Source organism: Patagioenas fasciata, chromosome 1 (assembly GCF_037038585.1).
Source record: "Patagioenas fasciata isolate bPatFas1 chromosome 1, bPatFas1.hap1, whole genome shotgun sequence".
Lineage (NCBI taxonomy): Eukaryota > Metazoa > Chordata > Aves > Columbiformes > Columbidae > Patagioenas > Patagioenas fasciata.
Window position 1 is genome coordinate 23,630,382 of NC_092520.1, and position 20,694 is coordinate 23,651,075.

The 20,694-nt window shown below is 40.7% G+C and overlaps 1 protein-coding gene across 1 annotated transcript in view; it reads right to left on the reverse strand.

The window, feature by feature from the left end:
- FLT3 (fms related receptor tyrosine kinase 3) overlaps positions 1-20,694 on the reverse strand; it is a 42,953-nt gene that overhangs the window by 4,843 nt on the left and 17,416 nt on the right. The window contains exons 5-19 of the mRNA XM_065848164.2: positions 19,845-19,962; positions 18,870-19,006; positions 18,118-18,257; positions 17,883-18,036; positions 13,215-13,380; positions 9,169-9,275; positions 7,916-8,027; positions 6,170-6,348; positions 4,614-4,726; positions 4,380-4,512; positions 4,186-4,290; positions 2,438-2,548; positions 1,145-1,298; positions 665-792; positions 159-283 (exon numbers count right to left, since the gene is read on the reverse strand). Coding sequence (XP_065704236.2) covers positions 159-283; positions 665-792; positions 1,145-1,298; positions 2,438-2,548; positions 4,186-4,290; positions 4,380-4,512; positions 4,614-4,726; positions 6,170-6,348; positions 7,916-8,027; positions 9,169-9,275; positions 13,215-13,380; positions 17,883-18,036; positions 18,118-18,257; positions 18,870-19,006; positions 19,845-19,962 — 1,982 coding nt within the window. The remainder of the gene's footprint in view (positions 1-158; positions 284-664; positions 793-1,144; positions 1,299-2,437; positions 2,549-4,185; positions 4,291-4,379; positions 4,513-4,613; positions 4,727-6,169; positions 6,349-7,915; positions 8,028-9,168; positions 9,276-13,214; positions 13,381-17,882; positions 18,037-18,117; positions 18,258-18,869; positions 19,007-19,844; positions 19,963-20,694) is intronic.

A 20,694-nucleotide genomic window follows, 5' to 3' on the forward strand; every position in this document is an offset into this window, starting at 1 on the left:
ATGCCTGAAACTGCAATCCAGTCTTTCCTATAAAGTCGGGGAAGGAGGTATGGTTCAAGCCTGCCACTGTGTGGCTCTGTTCCTCACTCCGCCTTTTACTAGACTGACCTATTTTTGCTGTCTTTTCTACCTAAGCAATTTGCTACCCTTCATCATACCGATTTGGACTCCAGAAACTCCATTCCTTTGGCAATTTGATAAGAGAAGCAAAGAAGGTCTTCAAAAGTGAGCACATTAAAATCCTCCTCTTCATCTGTTTGCCTGCTTGCATGTTCAATTTTATCTGTAAAAAATAACCAGGAGTATGAGTTTTCCATGGGCTTCCTCACTTTCTGATTAGTTCTACTGACCGTTAGAAGCATCTTCATGTGCTCCTACAAAGAACATCACAAAAAACATTCTTCTTTTGCATCCTTTGCTCAGACACGAAATAAATGAGAGAGTATATTCATACTCAAATATTATGTAAAGCAGGACCAGAAACATCAGCCTCTGGTCTTAAGTACTGTTGAATGCTTCTCCAGCAAAATTTCTGCCAGGAGGGAAGAGAGACATATGATAGAAAGAGGCCTCCTATGTCACTGAATGTAGTATGAGTAGAGCAAGAATATGGTAAATACATTAATTACAGAATTACTAGAAATAAAAGCAATTAATCTCTTACCTTCCTCAGAATACAGCACAATCCCATTTGATCTAGATGTCACGTTCATGTTTTGACTTTGTGTGATTTCAAATTCATCCTCTCTGCATAGAGTTGTATTCACACCATACTTCAGGTGAATTCCCTTCCTGGAGTGGGTGACATATTTTCAAAGGTTACACACAATGGGTCACATAATCTTCTACACAAAAAATGTTTCTCAGTGAAAAAGCATGATCAGTTATTGCTATTAAAAATTTGGGCACAGACATGAGTCTTCTCAAAACCGGAAAGAGAATAAAGGGACTGCTTGTCTTTTGCAGTTCTGTGAGAAGAACATCCTAAGGAGAATCAAATCCTCCCAAGGCGCTGCTTATTAAACTATGTGAGTGCATATTCTCAACAATTCAATAATTTCACCAGCTTACAGCAGAGCTGAAAATGCAGCTTAAAAAGAGACAGTAGCTTTGTAAAGTATTAAACTGTTGCTGAATGCTTTACCTGGAATTTTGGTTCAAATGGATATTGTGGTAAAAGCTGAAGTTGTGCTGTTTAAAAATATCCGTCAATGTCCAGTGAAACTTTTCTCTCTTGCTCCTTAAGTAGTTCAGTAGGTCACCATAGCAACAATATTCGAATATCAAGTAAATTGGTCCTGAAATAGTTGGAAATGTAAATGCCTTCTACTATCTATGGCACTCTCCACATTAGTGTCCTAATGATGTCTCATCTCCTAGGACTAATCCATATTAAATGTCCCAAGCATCTCCTCTTCCCAGGTAGCTGACTGGTACTGATAGACAGGTAATGTTTACTGACTGTAGTTACTGACTGTAATGTCCCTTTGGAAAGTCTGCGCAGCTGATTTTTCCCCGTGGTGCATCTCCCAAGGTGGATTGCAAAACTCTAAGAAGGCACAAAGATCCTTGCCCATACCAATGGCACTGGGGAGGACAACACAGGCTATAAAGATGCAACATATTGTCTAAACCATACATGGTTCAAGCAGAAGATGGCCCCTGTTAATTATCTTGATTATGTTAGTTTGTATCCTTTGGCCTACTCCCTTTCATTTATCTGCATTACCTCCATGCTCTAGAAATATCTCTTTTTCCATGAAGGCCACCTGAAAGCCAAATGTGCTTGCTGAGATGAGCTGTAGGAGGGAAAGACCTTGCTAGAGGATGTGTCTGAGTGGAGCACCAGTCAGACCATTTTCTTGAGAAAGGAAAAATACCTCCTCTTCCTGATCCAGACAGGCCTGGAGAAAAGCCATGACAAGAGAGCAGGAGCAGAATGAATGGCCCAGGAGCTCGGAGTGGTCTAACATCACCCCTGCAAATTCTTGCATTGGCATCACTACTTCTGGCTCAGAAAGATCAACTATGTATTTGTGGACATTTCTGCCAGAAAGCCCCTGTCAAGAAAGGTAGGGCACACCAGAAAAAGACTGTAAAGTCTATTGGAGGATGGATATGAAAGCCTTGAGAAGGGCTATAGTATCACTTTATCCAGGTACAATTAGAAAGGATCCATTTTTGTATGGATGCATGGCTTCAACTTTATTTTCAGTTCACCTTTATCTTATTTTGGGTCAGCACAGAACAGTAAAATTGGCTGGGCGAAGGCAGGATTGAGAGGTGGAGAACAGCAGCCTGAGGAATAGGTGATTAATCATGTCTTGGATGATTTTAATACTGCTTTCAATAATCGGTTTCTGATACTTCTTTTCTGTTCAGGAGTCCTCATTAGTCTGGAGGTTTTAATTGGTACCTATCCACAATTGCAAGTTACCTGACACAGTACAAGCTCCTAGTAGGTTCACAATATTTTCATGGCTTCCAATGTGAGTCATCATTTTCAGCTCAGACATTAGAGCATCTTTTTCTGAAGCATCAGGTTTTTCTGTAAAAGTAATAACATGGATTTGGAAATCTCTAATGAAGAAATACAAATTTAAATGGTTGTGCTGCTTTGTCACATGCAAGTCTTAATTTCAAATTCATTGCACTGACAGTGTATTTGAGAACATCCCAAAAATGTTGTACAGTATAAAAATATTTAGTCAAAGGTGGAAAGTAAATGTGTGTGTGAATGTGTATCATTTGAATGTTTGAGAAAGCAGCCATAAAACATTAATATCTGTCATTTTGGGGCTGGCAAGGAATGACAGCAATGTACTAAGGTGTCCACAAGCCCAGAAAAAAATGGCAGTCAACCCTGTTGGAGAGAAATGCTAAGAGAAAAAAATGTCTTAACAGCCATATGGCATGCAAACAGTTGCAATCCAATAGCTAAGAGGACAACCCTGTGTTTCAGTAATAGCTTTAGGCTTTTTTTTCAGCAAGCATTTGGTCCTTATGATCAGAGTGAATTGGGGATGTGAACCAAACTGATCAAATTGAACTTAGATAAAGACAACCACAGAAGAGCGGACCAAGGAAGCGTAAAGTTGATGTACATCTGCAAATAGGGTGTGAAGAGCTGGACAGCAGTGCTGTCAGAAAGGGGCTGTGTGGGCACACAGGTGAACAGGGTCCTGGTGTTTCTGCCAATGTGAAGTTCATCCCATTATGTATCAACAGGTGGGTGAGGTGTGTGTTGGTCTCTTTTCCCAAGTAGCAACTGACAGAAGGAGAGGAAACAGCCTCAGGTAGCACCAGAGGAGGTTTAGATTGGATATTAGGAAAAAATTTTTCACCAAAGGGTTTGTCAGATATTGGAACAGGCTGCCCAGGGAAGTGGTTGAATCACCATCCCTGGAGGGGTTTAAAAGATGTGTAGATGTGGCACTTAGGAATATGGTTTAATGGTGGATTTGACAGTGCTAGGTTAACCGTTGGACTTGATGATCTTAAAGTTGTTTTCCAACCTAAACGATTCTATGATTCTATCCACAGGGTTGTGGTACTTGGGAACCAGTGAGGCAGCCCTCTTCCTCTGCTTGCTGCCAGGGAGACTCACTCCCGGACACTGCTTTTATGAGGGGCCAAGACAGTTTAGAGAGAGGCCAGAGCAAAGCAGTAAGGAGTATTAGAGGTTTAAGAAGCCTGACCCATAAGGAAAGATGGAAAGAAATTGCTTGTGTCATCAAGAAGACTACAGGAAGATGTGCTAGAAGTTTTGCAAACAAGCTAGCTCAGACACAGGAGGCGGAGGGAGTGTGACAGCTAGGCAGCGCTAGGAGAAAAATGTATCTTACTCCAAAGTCCATAGAGTCAGTAATGTGACCAGCAAGCTAATGTGCACCATGAATTTGCATTTGTTCTTCTTAGAACAGAGCAGCTCGATACTTCCCTACACAATGCAGATCTCCGGCGGTTAGGACAAAATGCAACACATTGCAGGAAGAAGGCACTTCAGCAATACTTTTCCAAACTGAAATAGGATTTTGAAAGCACTTTGACAGGATTTTGATAGCAAGCATTTCTGAGGTGTATCTGCTAAGTCTGTATATAAAACAATTTCTTCCACCACTACTTCTGCTTTGGAGACGACAGAATACATCACTGCTTGTGAAAGGCACTCCGAGTTTATCGTACCTTTTAGCATTTTGACTGCGACCTGGACTGAATCTCCAGCATTGCTAATTCCATAAGCGGTCGCATTCACCACTTTCCCAAAAGCCCCAGAACCGAGGACCTCTCCTACAAGACACAATATTCCAATGTTATTTGCAGCTAGTACAGCACAGGCTACTACTCCAGCATTGTGATGTGCCTTGTGGACTGCTCACCAAATTCCAGATTTTCCCTGGGAAATTCCCATTTGAGATCATATTCAAATTCTCGGAAGTCGACGTAGATGTAATCATTATCCAATGGACCTACCATCTGTATCATTTGCAACTGGCTTTCATATCTAAATTGCTTTAGAAGAAGGAAAAAAAAAAAAGTGGAATAAGTCTTAGAGAAGAAGAAAGAGCCTGGTAGGAACAAAAGAAGGGGCAGAAATTTACGTTTGCTTTTACCTTTCTGTATTTAAGAAAAATGAACACAAATAAAAAAGCGATCAATAGGAGGAAAAATCCAGTTGAGGCATAGAATGCAGCATTGTCCAGGGGGGAAGAAACAGCTCCTGCAACTTTAAGAGACAAGGATTACTACTCACTGAATCAGAGCTTGTGTGTGCACAGCTAAAGGTGCAAGTAGAACCCACAGTGATTTTGTTGTTTTGGCCAGTTTGCAGTCCTCTCACACCTGAGCCTCCTCAGCACAGGGAATGAGATGGAGCCATGTGCAAAGCAAGGAGCCAGGCAGGAGGTGTCAAGCGCTGGGCAATTCTGACATCTGTCTATCATACAAAAAAAATGCTACACCAGTTAATAAATCTAAATGCATGGAGATGTTAATGTGGTCCATGGATTGGACTTTGTGAGCATAAAGAGGAATAAACAATTCCTCCTCTCATTGCATCTCCCTCCCGTCTCCCTGTGCCTTTCCCCAAGCACTGTACGTTAGGTACCAAGGTACCAGTTATTAGTGGATGGACTGGACACAACCTGCTCAGAGCATTTATCTGTTGCTCAGCCAGGAACTCTCTTAATAAGTCAAGACCGTACTACAAGGCTTTGGTGGGTAGGTAAATGTTACATGAGACCTGTCCTCATATTCCCATAGTTTCTAAGAGTGTAAGTATCATGCTTACTTTTTATTGTAATTTCAACATGAATGCTCAAACTCTATCAGTGGTCACAGCTTTTGCCAGTTGCAGTCAAAAGCACCAAACAGCTTGTTTGTCCATGACAAATGAAATCTCTGTACTGCAAACATCTGGATCTTTCAAAACACTTCCCAGGTGCCACAGCATGTTTCCTGTAACTAAAATATTTTGCTCTATGGGATGGATATGGTGCCACAAGTATAAAATGTATGGGCAAGTAATCATATTGACTTGTTCAACAAGGAAAGAATCTGTCATGTCACCTACAAGAAGGGAGATTGAACAGTGGTTCTTAAATCAGGCCTTAGCTTTCTGCCACCCACTTACAGAGGTTTAAGAAGGTCACTCCTCTGGTACTCACTCCTGCTTCCCAGACAGGGACTGTCCCTTGAGTGGGTCTGTTGGCTCAGTCATGCTCATGCTCGGGCATGCAACGACCTCCACGGGGTGAGAAGAGCTCCCATGGGCTTTTCTGATAGCACCACAATGATGTCCAGGAGAGGAACAAGAGCCAATACCTGCTCCCAGCTACCAAAGTGGCTTAAGCTCTTCCCAAAGCTGATGACTCCAGGTTTCAGATATGGATTACCAAGAGGAAATAAAAAAGCAAACCCAAACATTGCCATGGCTCCAATCTGCATCTCCTACTAATGTGAAATTCCTGCTCATTTTAATGAGGGGAGCCCCCACTTTGGGACCAGAGGAGACATTTATTGCTCTCTCACCCATCATTTCCCACACAGTGCTTGTGTTTTACCTGCAATGCCATTGCATGGTCAGCCATCAGCTAGATAAAAAATACTGTAAATTCTCCATGCCAGCTTTAATTGAGAAAACCTGTGTTAAAGAACTTGTTCATGGTACCTGCCAGGTTAATTAAACTCTTTTTGCAGGTTGAACCGGCAGAATTGTTTGCACAGCACTCAACAGAGAAGGTTGTTGTTGTCTCCTTTATATCTAAAGTACTGCTTGAAATCCATGACCCCAGGGATCTCCTCTCTGGCAAGAAGTTGTGGATCCCCTCAGTGATTTCTTCTGTACAGCTGAAAAAGAAGGCAGACCAGTTTTGATTTTTGACTCACAGTGGCATTTGCCAGAGGAGGAGCTGGGATGCTTCAAAACATGGCTTTTGTCTGTGTTGGGACTGAGGGAAGAAAGGAGGGATAGATGGGTTTGTTTTTTATTTGTCACTGTTAGCGTGAGGCTTCAGACCAGTTGCCATTCTTATTTTTTGGTGATGGACATGGCAGGGTCAGCGGGGGGTGAACTGGGCTCCCTACATTCTACACTGGGCTCACTCCCACTCTCCTCCACTGTCCTGGCAGGACACTTGCACCCTCTGACCCCCGTGGCCATCACCAATTCACAGCTGTCATGACCTCCCCTATCACATCTGTTCCCACTAGTTTCACCTTTACCTCAAACACTCAAAGCACTGAGCAGCTCCAAATGAGCCGCCACTAAAACAATAAATACAAAATGAAGCCACGGTAGAAGTTCTAACTCCTTTCCCTGAGAGTACATGATTTCAACCACAAAGTTTCTCTCATTCATGATGGAGAGCATTCACCCATATTAGTGACTTATTTAAGACCTGATAGGTAGAGGGAATGTTACGCATGAGGGAAAGGAAGGCTACACAGAGAAAATGTTGACTTTTAGTTTTTCTATAATTTCTTGGCTTACTACCTAGTTTACTGTCCACATAAATAAAGAGGAAGTAAGCAAATAAATAAAATTTATTCAGCTCTACCTATGCATACTAGCTTCTACACGTGGAAGTTCCCAAGGAAAGAAATGTCACAGCATTTTCGTTCCTGAAAGCTGTTTGGAGGAGTATTCTGAAATCACTAGCTGGATGTTTTCTTTCCTCTTCCATTTCTGCACAGATTGATGTTAGAAGCCTTTTCAGAGGTATGGATGAGAAAATGGTCTAGATTTTTTTTTTTTTTTAATCTAATTAAAATACTTAGAACTTTATCCACAATCTCCCAAGAGGTAACTTGACTCCAAATTCTCATGCACCATGGGATTATTAGTTGTTTGGCACATCTAACATAAAACCTGCAGAATTCATAAAACAGCTCAAAGCTATTTCAGCCTATTAGGGCCTGACTCATTGCCCTAAATAAAAAGAGGAAGTGGAAACACTCTCAATAACTTTACTGGCAACACTCTCACTGATTTACTGGCTTTAGTTACAGGTCACCATAACAGCTGTAGTAACCAAAGCTTAACTAATGAATCAAGCCCATATTAATCAATGCATTTCCTGAATTTTCTCTAAGTTTGACAGACCAAGAGAAAAACTTAGATTTGACTTTGTAACTACCTAACTGTTGATATAAACCCAGTGGGGTTTATTTCAGTGTAAATAGCCTGAGATACAGACCTTTATAGACTTCATTTGATGTCAATTAAAAAAAAAGAAATTGAAAACTTTGCCTAGTTGTGGTGATTCAGTTCTCCTGGAGTGGGCCACCATGCACCCTTGCACAAATGGTTGAGGGTGAATTTTACACTTAGTTTCTTACAAGCCAGTCTTCATTTGACCAAGTATATCTTGGATATAGTCTTAGCAATGGTTCAAAAAGAAGGAAAATTATTTACTTGGATGAGTTCAGTTCGGGACAGTTCCTCCAAACCCAGGATGAAGCAGGATAACTGTCAGCAACACAGGAGATCTGCTTGAATGACAACTGCACTGTTACTTCAGGCTTTCCTGCAACAAGATAACACAAAACAATTTCTGCCAGCACTTCAGTGGCCAAAGCTTTTACGTTTATGTGGCAATGCTACATCTGCCAAGACCAAGATCTGCTTCTGTGTTTTCAAAATAACCCGATCGCATGTCACTGTGAGACCTGGGTGCAGGTCTTGGTCCTCCTCCTTCCTCCAGCCCTGTGCCTCAGTTCTGTGGAAAGGCATTGTGGGCAAGGCAAGGGGCGCAGCCACTTCTCTGTGCGGGCATAGCCAGACCAAAACAGCAGCAGAGCCAAAATTAGAAGTCTTGACTTCTGCTTTTCTGACTTGGAGAAAGCAGTTGGCTCTAGGATTCCCTTGCCACCCCAGTTCTGGGTGTCCAGCTTGTACAAAATACGTACAGAGGATCCCTGTATAAATAATATATAATAAATAATGCTCCCTGACCTAGAGCAAGGGTGAGCTGCTGCAGTCACATGGCACAACTGAGACAACCAAGAGCACTGGGCAAGACTGTGCATGTGTATGAATCATGGGCAGGGGTGCACAAGGCAGCACAGCCCTGGCATACGTGTCACACACCAAAGAGTCTTCAGACAAACTGCATTAACTCACAAATGCTCTTATGAAAAAAATTACATAAACACACCATAGAAAGTGAACACCTGAGGAGGATAAGTGTTTCCTCTCACTGCGTCTCATGTGGTTTCTACAGTAGTCACTTTTATTTTGGCTCTGTAGAGTTAGAATACAGTTAATGTATTTTACTGAGCTCCTGGGCTTTGGGGTTTTCTTAAGAAGTATTAATTTTCTCAGTATATGACTAATTTCTCATATTCTGTCCTTTCTGTTTATGGCAGACTAAAAGGAAGAGAAAAAAAGCTTAATAACCTCCTCCTCCTTCCTCTGTTCTCTATCCCTGACTAACACAAGAAATATGACCCACAAGCAGCTGGCATCCTTCCCCAACTCAGTGCCTGGATTTCAGTAGTGCAGCACAGAGAATCACATTTTTGCCTCGTGCTTTTTCATTTTTAACAATAAATCTACGTAAATGCAATGGGCAATACCAAGGGAAAAGCAACATATGAAATCCATTTATATCAGTGGTAAGATCCCAGACTTTGTTAAATCTTCACAGGAATTGTTTTCTCACTTACTTCTCACATACAGAATAAATTTTTTGGTCTTGGCCATGTCATCATTTTCAGCATAAAAGACATATATCCCAGACCGGTGCTGATGGTTGCAGAACTTTGATGAAATGCTGTGGAGCAAAGAAAAGACAGGAAAAGGACAAAAGACTGACTTGAAAAATATTTAAAATGTAGTCAAGACTATGTACATCTGAAATAAATAAACATCTTCTAATGAGGAACCCAGCCTAAATGATTTTTCATTAGAGAATATAAACCCCAGAATATAACCGTTTTGATAAGAGAATATCTTTTTCCTGCAATATTGATTTCATTCTGCAATTTGCCTCATAGTTCCTGGAGTGCATGTGGGCTGTCAGGCTCTGATTTTGCTTCCAGTCCATTAGAAGACAAGGTATATGTCACATCCAGGCACAGATGGTAAGACCTGCAATGGATCAAACTCTCTCCAAAGGATTTTGACGGGAGTTTGTAGCTGATATGACAAACAGTATTAGGAAATAACAATGACAGCTAGGATCATACAAGATAAATCTCTCCAAGCAGAAAGATCTGACAGAAACTCAGAAATGAAATAATCATCACAAGTTCATTATTAATGAGACAAAGCACCAACCATCAAGATATTCCTGCAGGAGGAAGGCCAGCATCCTACTAATCCCTACGGAGATGACAGCAAGCCGAGACCCAAACCATGCAGGAATGGCTTGTGCCAATTGAAGTGGTGAGGCAGGGCTCTACCAAGTCCTTGGACAGAAGCTAACAATGGAGCACTGCACAGACCTAAAGATTCCTGCACAACTGACTTGTTGAGTTGCTGTTTGTGAGACATGGGATGAAGTAAGGAGAAGGGAATATATCACTTTAGAGGGATGGCATCCTATTTCTGTCATTTTGACTAGGTTATTGTTGTCAGGGCAATTGTCATATTTAAACTGCAGCTATAGCAACTCACCAATGTTAGAAGAGAACTTAAGAAAATCTCAAAATCTCATCTTAAGTTTAATTGCTGTCTTTTTGGGGCCAGATGTTTTAGCTGACTGCTCAAGGAAAACTGGGCAGGAGGCCCCCAGTGCAACTTCAGTGGTAAAGGCAAGCAGGCATAACAGGGAGTTTGAAGCAGACAGGAAAAAAGACAGCATATACCAGTAAACTGCAAAGTAAAATAAAGCAGTAATGAGCTTGGAACAAGAAATCCAGGTAGTTAAAATCAGGGTGTTTCTCATTAAGCAAGATGTATACAAATGAACTAAGAGACCAAATATCATCTTGCAATTCTAAAGCAAGAAAGCTCAGACCAAAGTCCCCAGCAATTATGCCTTCTGACTAAGGCAACACTTTCATATGGTTATTGGCTTTTGAATGTCTTCATCTGAAATGGCCTTACAGATGCCTCAGAACTCAGAGACTTTTTAAAAATCAGACCTCTTTTAAGATGTCTCAAAATGGATACTGAAGGCAGGAGAAACCACAAATCATATGTTGCTTCTGAAATCTCAAGCCTGAAGAATTAAATCCTAATGAAATGAGAAAGTAATTTAAAAAGAGTGTCTTTGATACCTGAAAATGTAAAGGGATGTAAGATAAATATTATAAATTTAACGTAGGTCATTCTGTGTATGAACACTCATTTGCTCTTAGAGGGGAAGTGAAAATCAGCAGTGTGCTAAAACAGAGAGACAACAAGAGCAAATAGAAAATGGACATTCTGAAGAAATCTCTGAAAACGCGTAAGGGCACTGACAGGAGAGATGAATTCGAGGGACTTGAAATTAAAAGCTAAAGAAGGGGACAGAATTAATTAATAACATTTAATATGATCCATAATCAGGAGGAACAAATTGATAAGGAAATGGCAGATATTAAAAACAAAACAAAAGAAAAAAACAGGAAATGAAAAAGGATATGAAAGGAATAAAGTAGAACTGTTGGGAGATGGGATTACACAGAAGCCACATAAAATTGGCAAAGTTAGGTTCACAATGCATAAAGATATGTGATGACCTTTTTTGTTTTGAGAAACCTTCTGCTCAAAAATCACATAGAAATCTGTGGTGCTACAGCTCGTAGGCAGAATCTCCTGACCTCCCTACTCCTTTCTGCTTCTGCAAACTTTAAACTGAATGAAATATCTACCCCTACTCTCTTTCCTCGGGTATAAGACATCACTATTCAATGCTAGCATTCAGCCAGAACTGGATAGTTTTGGGGGATGTTTGTACAGAAGAATGTACTTGTCAGACAAAATAATCACCAAATGAACGTATTTTTCCCTCAATTATGTTTTTCCATAAAATAAATAGAATGATAAGTAAACGCAAAGTATAACTACCTAAATGAACATTAAAAAAAAAAGTGTTTCACCAACAGTGCAGTCAGATGGATGGCTGAGCTGCCTGTTTGAAGCAGCCTCCAGGCCAAGCTCAAGCTATGGCTGTGGTTGTGGCTGAGCCGGCCCAGGACATGCTGCTCCGGGGACACAGGCTGGATATTTCCCCATCCTGCAGGTGGTGATCAGCGCTCAGCAATCACCACTCCTGCACTGCACAGCCTATCTGAAGTGACTCATAAATCCCAGGCCACCAGTGGCTGCACCTTATGATTAATGAGGGTTACCTAAGCTATTAATATATCAGGAGTTCTCACAATTGTTATTCTCGGCCCAGTCGATAGCACCTTCTTCCTATATGGACTGAATTTACACCAGCTGTCAATCACGCAAGCAAAACTGACTGCTGCTCTTACAAGCAGTGAGAAGAGGTCCACAACAGCTGCAAAGCAAATCAGCTCAGCATTATCAGCTGGAGGGAGGTACCTGTGGGACAAGGATGAGTAAATGCTCATGGCCCTCTCCTGAGACCTCATTTCCCAAATCACGCTTGACCACAAATAACAGATTTGCCTAGTCCATGTCAGGCATTGCAGATTAGTCACCAACATCCACCCAACGCTATCAAAGTTTGCTGACAGCCCTCACTTTATCAGCAGGGACAGAGTTCCTGTGCCATTGCCAGGAGATGACAACTCACTAATCTGAACTGAGCTGTCTCTGAACCTTGTGAAGGTCTGACTCCAATACACCATCTGATGCAGATGAAAAGACCAGTCTGTTGCAAAGATGACTTGACAAGCTAGCAGATAAAACTAAGCGTACCAAAATACTACGGAAAGAAACTGTAAAAAGTGTAATCAAGGCTGTGACAGTTTTATGCAGATGCAAAGAGAGGTTTTAAAAATATGAGAAGAAATCAGTGCAGGCACCTTAACCCATGCCTAGGTCCTGCTTAGCTTTAAAGCTAAAATTTAAAAGGAGTAGCTTGGCTTTATTTTCATTGACGTGAGTAAGAGCTGTTACCTTGAAAACCATGGGACTACTCTGAAAGAAACTCTGAAGGAAATTAGATAATGTTATCGAGAAATTAGAAAGCCTAGGGAATGGAGAAAACATTAGCCTTAAACAGGATTCATGCCAGAACTTCATTGTGGGAAATAACAGAAAAGGTAGATAACTAATAGGTTTATTCAAAACATGTTTTTCAGTAGCAGAAGAATACATGACCTGGGTAATGAGGAGAACTGGCATAGGCAGAGCTGAACAGATCTAATGGTGGCCTGGGAAACTACGGGACCCTGGATTTGATTTGAGCAGTTTGAAAGACATTGGGAACACCATCAAGAACAAGATGACAAAAAAGTAACACATGGAACTTGTAATCCAGTATGAAAACCACAACAGATCTGTAACTGAGAAATTATGTCAGAGAGAAGGGGAATGGCAAAATGCATGCAAACTAAAGGGTGGCTAGAGGCATAACTTTCCAAAGGGTTTATTACAACATGGAGAATAAAGTGATTCTAGAAGTTATCTGCATGAACTGTTTTTGAAAGCAAAAACAATGTTTGAGTGTCTTTTATTAACACAGCTTCATCACGTGGCCATCCACATTTTAAAACCACAAAGAGAGTACAAAATATGGACACTAAGTAGTCCAAATAGGATATAAAGAGTAAACATTATCATATCAAATTATTCCAAAATACTAAAGTACCTGTGTCCATCCACACTGTAACTTTGTTTACATGAAAAGGCTTTTTTGGAAAATAGCCACATGCATCTAACCGGGGGATATGCTGTAAAGTTAACTGCAAAGCAAAATTCTTCCTCACCAATTTCAAAATCTTCTTTAGAGTCAGTTATATTTATAAATCCCTTTTCTGGAAAAAAAAAAAAAAGGAAAATATTAATATTTTATTACAAAGGCTGGACTGCTTAATGAAGGAATTCTGACATCCGTATGTTTTTAATTTTGGTTATCACAAGAAAAAAAACCCACCATGTTACATCAGAAAAGGCATCCTGTTAATCAAAATAAGATAATGCTTCAAAACAGCATTGAAATGATCACACTGTGTTTAGCTGCAAGCAAGTGATCTGAGACTGCTGAAATTGCATATTGGTTCAGACCAGAGCCCTTCCAAAACGGTTGAACATTTCTTCCCCATCCACCCTACAGAGCCACAGGCCCAACAATGTCATTATTTGATTTGGTTTAGGTGTGTGTTCCAGGTGTTAACAGCTGCATTTCCTGTCTTTCCTCTGGGAGGGAACAAAACCAGGTGGCACCACCAGCATGATCAGATGTTGATAGTAGTTGTTTCTCTTTACCTGAAAGGAGTTGAAGATTTTGCAAATGAGTCTTGTAGCTGCTCCTTTATTTCTCCATCTAAATTAGACATATTTTGTGCAAGACAACTGCAATATGAAAAGGTATTCTGAAGAGGTGCATGAACATCTTCATACCAAGTACCAAGCTGTTGGTACTTGCCCTGCTAGGGTGGGATTAGTTTAACCTAATGGAGCTGTCTGAAGTTCAGTGACCCACCTAAGTTACTTGTTTGGACCTCTAATAGACTCAGTGGAATGAGACAGGCATGTCCAGATGTATCTCATCCTAAAACAGAAGACAACAAAACATGTACTGAACTGCTTCTGGAAATATCTCTTTCTTGACACTGACTGCTAAAGCAACCAAAGTCTCTGCTGGGGCTAGACCTCTCATGAAGTGAAATGAATCCCACCCAAGGAGACTGAACAGCAGACACATTTGGGAGGAGGTTGTCCTAAAGGCACTGGTGGGGCTAGCATCTGTTCTGTAAAAATCACATAATCATATACATTGGAAGAGATCTCTGGAGATGTCCAATCCAGCTTCTATCCAGAGCAGGTCCAACTGGATGAGGTTGCTCAGAGCCATGTCCAGCTGAGTTTGAGTATTTCCAAGGACGCAGACTCTACAAGTTCTGGGAAACTTGTTCTAGACTTTAACCAGCCACATGGTAAAAAACTGCACCATTGAAATATTGCTGGACTGGGTTTTTCATTTTGAGTGTTTTTCTTCTGGTTGTAATCCTATATTGTGCTTGGCATGTCTTATCTCTGTCTAGCTTACTGGTTCAAAAAATGCGATCTGGAAACTCCCATATAAACCACAAAATTTTCAGTATTTTAAACCAAGAAGCAATTCCTTTCATGGCTGCTCTCCTACTTTTTGATATTAAAGGCTTCTTGGTTTTATAAATTGGACCTTCATCTTTTGAATCATCTCTTGGATTTCAGCCTTCCAGGCAGAACGTCATCTCTGAGTGTACTGTTAACAACACAACCAGCCAAGAGTAAAGGCTTTCTCCACGAGTGCACACAAGGACCTTGGAGTAGAGTACGCCATTTCTCTGGAAAACAACTCAAAAGTAGTTTATTTCTTGAAGGAGAAAGAAAAGAGCATGTTATTGCTTGGTTTATCATTTTTTGGCAGGTTTGAGTGTATTTATGCCAGAGAAACAGTGAACATAATTATTCAGTAATGACAGAGAAGTGAGATGAAATCCTTGAGACTGGAATATAAGTTTTCAGGTCTCTGTATTAGTCATATTTGTTTATTTGTTGCTTTAAACCTAATGTGTTGCAAAACAGCATCAAGATTGCATAGTGTTAAAAATTCTTTATTCAACACTGGTGGAAACTGAGCATAAGAACTGCAGAAACAAAGAGTTTAGCAGGTCCAATTGGCATGATCTCAGTTGTGCTTTGAAGTGGCCCAACCACCCTACCTGACCTGACCAGCTATATGAGGTGGGATAAGTTGGTGAAACATCAGTCAGCAAAGAGCAAACCAGAGCTGTCTGTCCGCAAGGCGTCACTAGAGATTAGAAGAACTCCCATCAATTTAATTCTGCTAGCCAGGCTCCCCAGGCAATGCAGTATGTGCCAACCAAATGTTTTCTCTTGGTTAAGTTATATCATGATGATTCCCAGTAAAGTTATGGGTGCTGACTCATGCACACTGATGGTTTAACGGTAGGACGCTGAACATTTTGGAAACTAGCTAGCATAAATTCACACCAACAGTGGTTGTCATTAACAGATTAGGCTGGGGTGGATCAGAAGCACAGGATGTCCCTGTATGACCTTGGAGAGAGAAGCACAGTTGATAGCTAGGTATGAAAACTTCCGGCCACTTTAATCCACCGTGGAGGTAAACAAACAGATTTTTTCATCAGCAAAGCCAAAGAAACTGCAAAGGTTTTGTTGGCATAAGGGGTATTAAGGAGGGTACAGACAATCATCATAGCTCGGTGTACTCCAGTCAAAAAATATCCCACTCAGAAGTACAGCCAGGAATACAGACAGTGACTGAAATATCCTGTGTTAACGTGACACATACTCACGCCTGATAGTTTATGGATCCAAGAAGCCACTATTTCTGAACTGGGCACCAGTACTGAGAAAGAAGAGGATCTTGCCCTACCTCCAAACTATCTCCTCACCCCTACTTTCCTGTTGATTAAGAGGATGTGTGTAGAAAAAATGGCCAGGTATCATACTGGGTTATTGTAAATGACGACAGAACTTTCTGCTCAGTGGTAGGCAGAAACTAAAAAGAGGATACTGCGTGGGGAAAGTGATTTCTGAAGAGATTGGGGTAAGTATTCTCACTTCCTACTATTCCGTTGTAAACTCTGAGAGCAACTACATCAAAGGTCAAATGTGTGATGAGTGCTTCAGAGTGTTGTGTTCTCAGGGCTACAGACTCCAACGCCAAGCACACCAGGCAGAAAACTACTCCCAGTGCCTACTCCAGCAACATGGTGCCAACTACAGCTTTCCCTTTTATGCCTTATTTCCAGACTTATGTCTATTTGTATATTATTTTCTTCTGAGAAAAAGGTTTGCAGCTGAGGCTGTTCTGGACTAACGTTAACATTGATGGCTTTTAAATCAACATGTTACTTAAGTAGAATGAGGTTTCCTTTGGTATGGTTTTGATTTTTAAATTTTTCAGGCCTTGGTATAGCTTGATGTTAGAAGGATGGTTTCCTTCAGTGCCTGGAAAGCAGGAAACATGCAGAACAACCAATAACGCTGGAAGAGTTGTCTCTCTAGTTGTCTCTCTAGTTGCAGGTTTTCCTTCAGATCCATCACAGCTGCAGCAGCACTTCCGCACAGCAGTTTGCCGGCTCTGCCAGTACTCGCTCTTCACCATCTCTCTGGGCATGCATTCTCCATTAAGACAAAAGTTTTCATTTCTCTTTTGCTACCAGTTTTACAGGTTTCAGAGCTAAAATTCTTCCTCAGATTTACTTTCCCATAAAAAATCTGGCAAACCCAAAGGGCCATTGTCTGTCACCCCTTTGTCATAAGAGGAAAAGGTCATTTCTCACTTGTTCTGGGTTTTGAGTGGAAAAGCCCACCAGCGAGAACCTTCCAACTGTTCGATTCCTTCCTGGAAGACCCAGGTCAAGCCTGGTACAGAATTTCTACTTGCTTTTTTCTGTATAAGAGCCAGGAGCACCTAAAGAGACCATACAAAACTGTAGAGCAGTGACCATGAGAACTTTTGCCTTATCTCACCCGCTCCAAAAGAGGAGCCAAGGGGGGGTGGAGGTGCCGCACACGAGTGAAAGGGAGATGCAGTGCGAGCAAGTGGTAAGACTGAGGCCGTGACCACAGCTTTTCAAAATCCATACTGGAGTCACAGCAGGACATTTCTGTCTCACATCAGTTGAGACCAGTCTCTGGTAGTTCCAGACTCAGGCCAAATCAATACATAGAGCATTAATAGCTGAACATGTGGGGCAGATAATATATCTTATATTCTCAGTCAGCTCCAAAAATTATGTTTGTGCAGTGTTTTATTATACATGTAGTTGTTTGTATCAGCTCTGCAACCGCCTACATCTGAGTTGGTGGCATGGAAAAGGGCCACACGACTACATTAACCCACCTACTCAAGAAGCTCAAGGCACAGCCCCTGGGAACTCTATAGCTTTTTGTCCCCACAAAAAGCCACTATGGTTTTGCATCACACCAGCCAAGAGTCATGTACAGTAACAAGAGATGAATTCCAGCCTCTAGAAATTCCATTGCAACAATCATCCAGACTAGATCTCTAAACAGTGCCATTTCATTTCACTTCCAAAAGCACCATCTTTTAATTTAAATTATTTGAAAGGCAATATAAAGAAAAGGTTGATTATCTTCAGGTACCTGACTAACTCAGTTCATATTAATCTCTTGGCTTTCCTGGACTGCCAACAAGAGCAAACAGACTTTTTCCTTATAAAAGGAACTACAAAACACACCCACAAGCAAAGAACTGCCACATGGAAAACAAAGCAAAACAACCAAGGGACAAAATTAACACTGGGGTTGGAATTACCTAAAACTCTAACCAAGGCAGTTTGGTTCGGATGAGCTGTAGAAGAACAGGTGTAACGTCCACTGTTGCTTCTTCCTGCCGCTGAAGCAAACACATACTGGACTCGAATTGCTGAGAGATCTGTTTGATATTCTAATCCTTCAAACTGACGATCCTAGTTTGCAACAGAGATTCCCATTTAATCAGCTTTTAGTGCCCAATGTTACCTTTTTAAAAATATGCCCTGTCTTCTTACCTGCTCAACTTCTTTGTTTTCAAAAGACAATTTTATTCTGAATTTATAATTATGGTGAACAGCTCTGCATCTGATCAGCAATGGTTCCCCGACTTTAAGAAATAATTCAGGTAAAGGCGTTGCTCGTGTTTCATTTAAATCTAGAAAATCAAAACATAATCACTGAAACAACTATCACTTTGCCTGGAAAAATGGTCAGATCAACATCTTTCTGCTAATGCTGTAAAAACATCTATTATTGCATTGTAATGATAGTTAGAATTTGGGAAAACTACTCATTAATCATGAAATTAGTAAATTGGATGTCTGAAACCAAGTTTTGTCATAATTTACAAGATGCCTATAAGGCACAGTTCAGCACAGAGTTTAGGTCAGGTCAGGTTTATTTAAAAAACAAAACAAAACAGAAAAACAAACCTGAATTTATCTGTTTACTCATGATTATTTATACATTTATATATTTAGGAACAATTTGAAGAGCATTTCAGTGCAACACAGTCCTAAAAGCACGCACAAAAAGATAACAGATGTTTAGAAAATGTGAAAGGGCAAGACATTTTTTACAGAGGCCACAAATAGCTATTAGAATTTACAGTTTAGACATGAGACAGAGCAATCATATTCACTGTCAGATTTGTTCCAGTGATTACAAACAAGAAGCTTAGCCCAGAAAGAGTACTCAGATGAGCAGTGCAACTAACTTCAGCAACAGGATCCAGCTTATATGTTACTAAATCTTAGATGGAAGTTACCTATTGTAAAGAGTCTGCTGCATTCTCTGCCCAGGTCATTAACTGCACAGCACCATATAGAAGTTTGAAATAATTCCTGTTGTGCCACCTGTATGCCATCTATTTCCCCAGTTTCATCATGTATTTTATCTCGGCAACTGCAATTACAAGCACAATTATTCATTGACTCATATGGTTAACCTCAAGCAAATAAATCTGATAAATCTCCAAGCTATGCAAACAATAGTGGGAAAACTGGATCTCACAACACTAAATAAAAAGGAACCAGGAATGGTGAAGATAAGAAAATTAAAAAGTCACCATCTAGGCAGAAATATGAGCTGAAATGACGTGAGTATGCTCAAACTGGGCCATAGACAGGTAATACTGTAACTAAAATCTGTACAAGAGTGAAACCATAGAGGTTGAGCTTTCACATTGTATCTCTGAATTCTTGACGGTGGGAGCTGCTGCAAATCCAGCTCCCGTTCTGAGACCCAGATCCCAAACTGCCACATTGCAAAGAACGGTATTATTCCCACTGTTAATAGAATCAACTTCATAGATTAATAGAATAGAAAAAAAATCTCATAAAATTATGATCGCTTGTAACATTTTCCCAGTTCTAATGTATTCACATTTCAAAAAAGAAGTGAAAAACTAGAGAGAATGACATACCTTTGATTTGCTCTGGGGATATTAAAATACCAGAACCTGGCATAACTGTTTTCAAGCCAAGAGATGAAAGTTTCCAAAAGAGGACAATTGCCCAAATTTCTGAGAAAAATATGTTGCAGCACTCCAAAAGTGGATCATGCAGGCACAGGTTTTCAATCAGCATGTGGGTGTGCAACACGGCAGAGCCTGTCTCCAGAAATTCTGACCCCAAACCTCTTCTTCTCCCCAGCTCGCTAGGAAAATTAAGCCTCTCCCTTCTTCAGAAGATGCTAAACTTTTACTCTAGGGATTCAACATACATATAAATATACATCATACCTATCTTCAGGTGTTTTGCAAAATATCCACTCCACGGAGGGCTGGGGGTAGCTCTCAGATATGCATTCAATAGCATCTGATTTTTCCGTTTTCCTGAAATAGGGTTTGCCTGGTTTCTCTGTCAAAAATCATGCAAATATTTAAGAATACTGAAATAATTTTGAAACAGTGTTTTGCTCATTTCGTAGTACACTGAGTTACAGGGTTGTAATTTGTTTCAGGTTTCAACACCGAGGGAATAGAAAATTATTCTGCCCTAAGGATATTATGGGTTGGTCTCACAAGCTTTTCAGCCTTGATTGCTAAATGCACAGCTTGCCTGTATCAAAGGGTTGCCTCTATACACCAGAGAACAATCCTGAGACTGATACTGAAAGGTGTTAATTTGCTGTGGTTGCTATTCATTTCACTAGGCAGGAGCAGAGATACCTTTTGAAATCACATCTCCACCCTGTGGCTTTTGGTGGAGTATCTGTTGGGACTACAAAGTCTCTACACAAAACCGCATCCCTGCATGCTACTCAGTCAGATCAGATACACCATGGAAAAACAATGGGTGATAATGAGTTCTGATAACCAGCAGACTTCTCTATCCCATATCTGTAACTTAGAGAGGAAAAGCTTCCCAGACGATTCTCAGTCCCCTGAACCTATCAGGCTCAGACTTGGACTAACTATTAGTATAAAAATTTGATGCATTAAAACTGTTAAAGATCTGACTCAAAATGAAAATCACGGAGTCTGGTTTTAGGTCAGTTTACAATCAAATTGCAGCTTCTACCCAGAAGAGTGATATTTTCCTCAGAGCCATGCTTCCATTGTCTGCAAGGTAACATGTGAAGGTGAGACT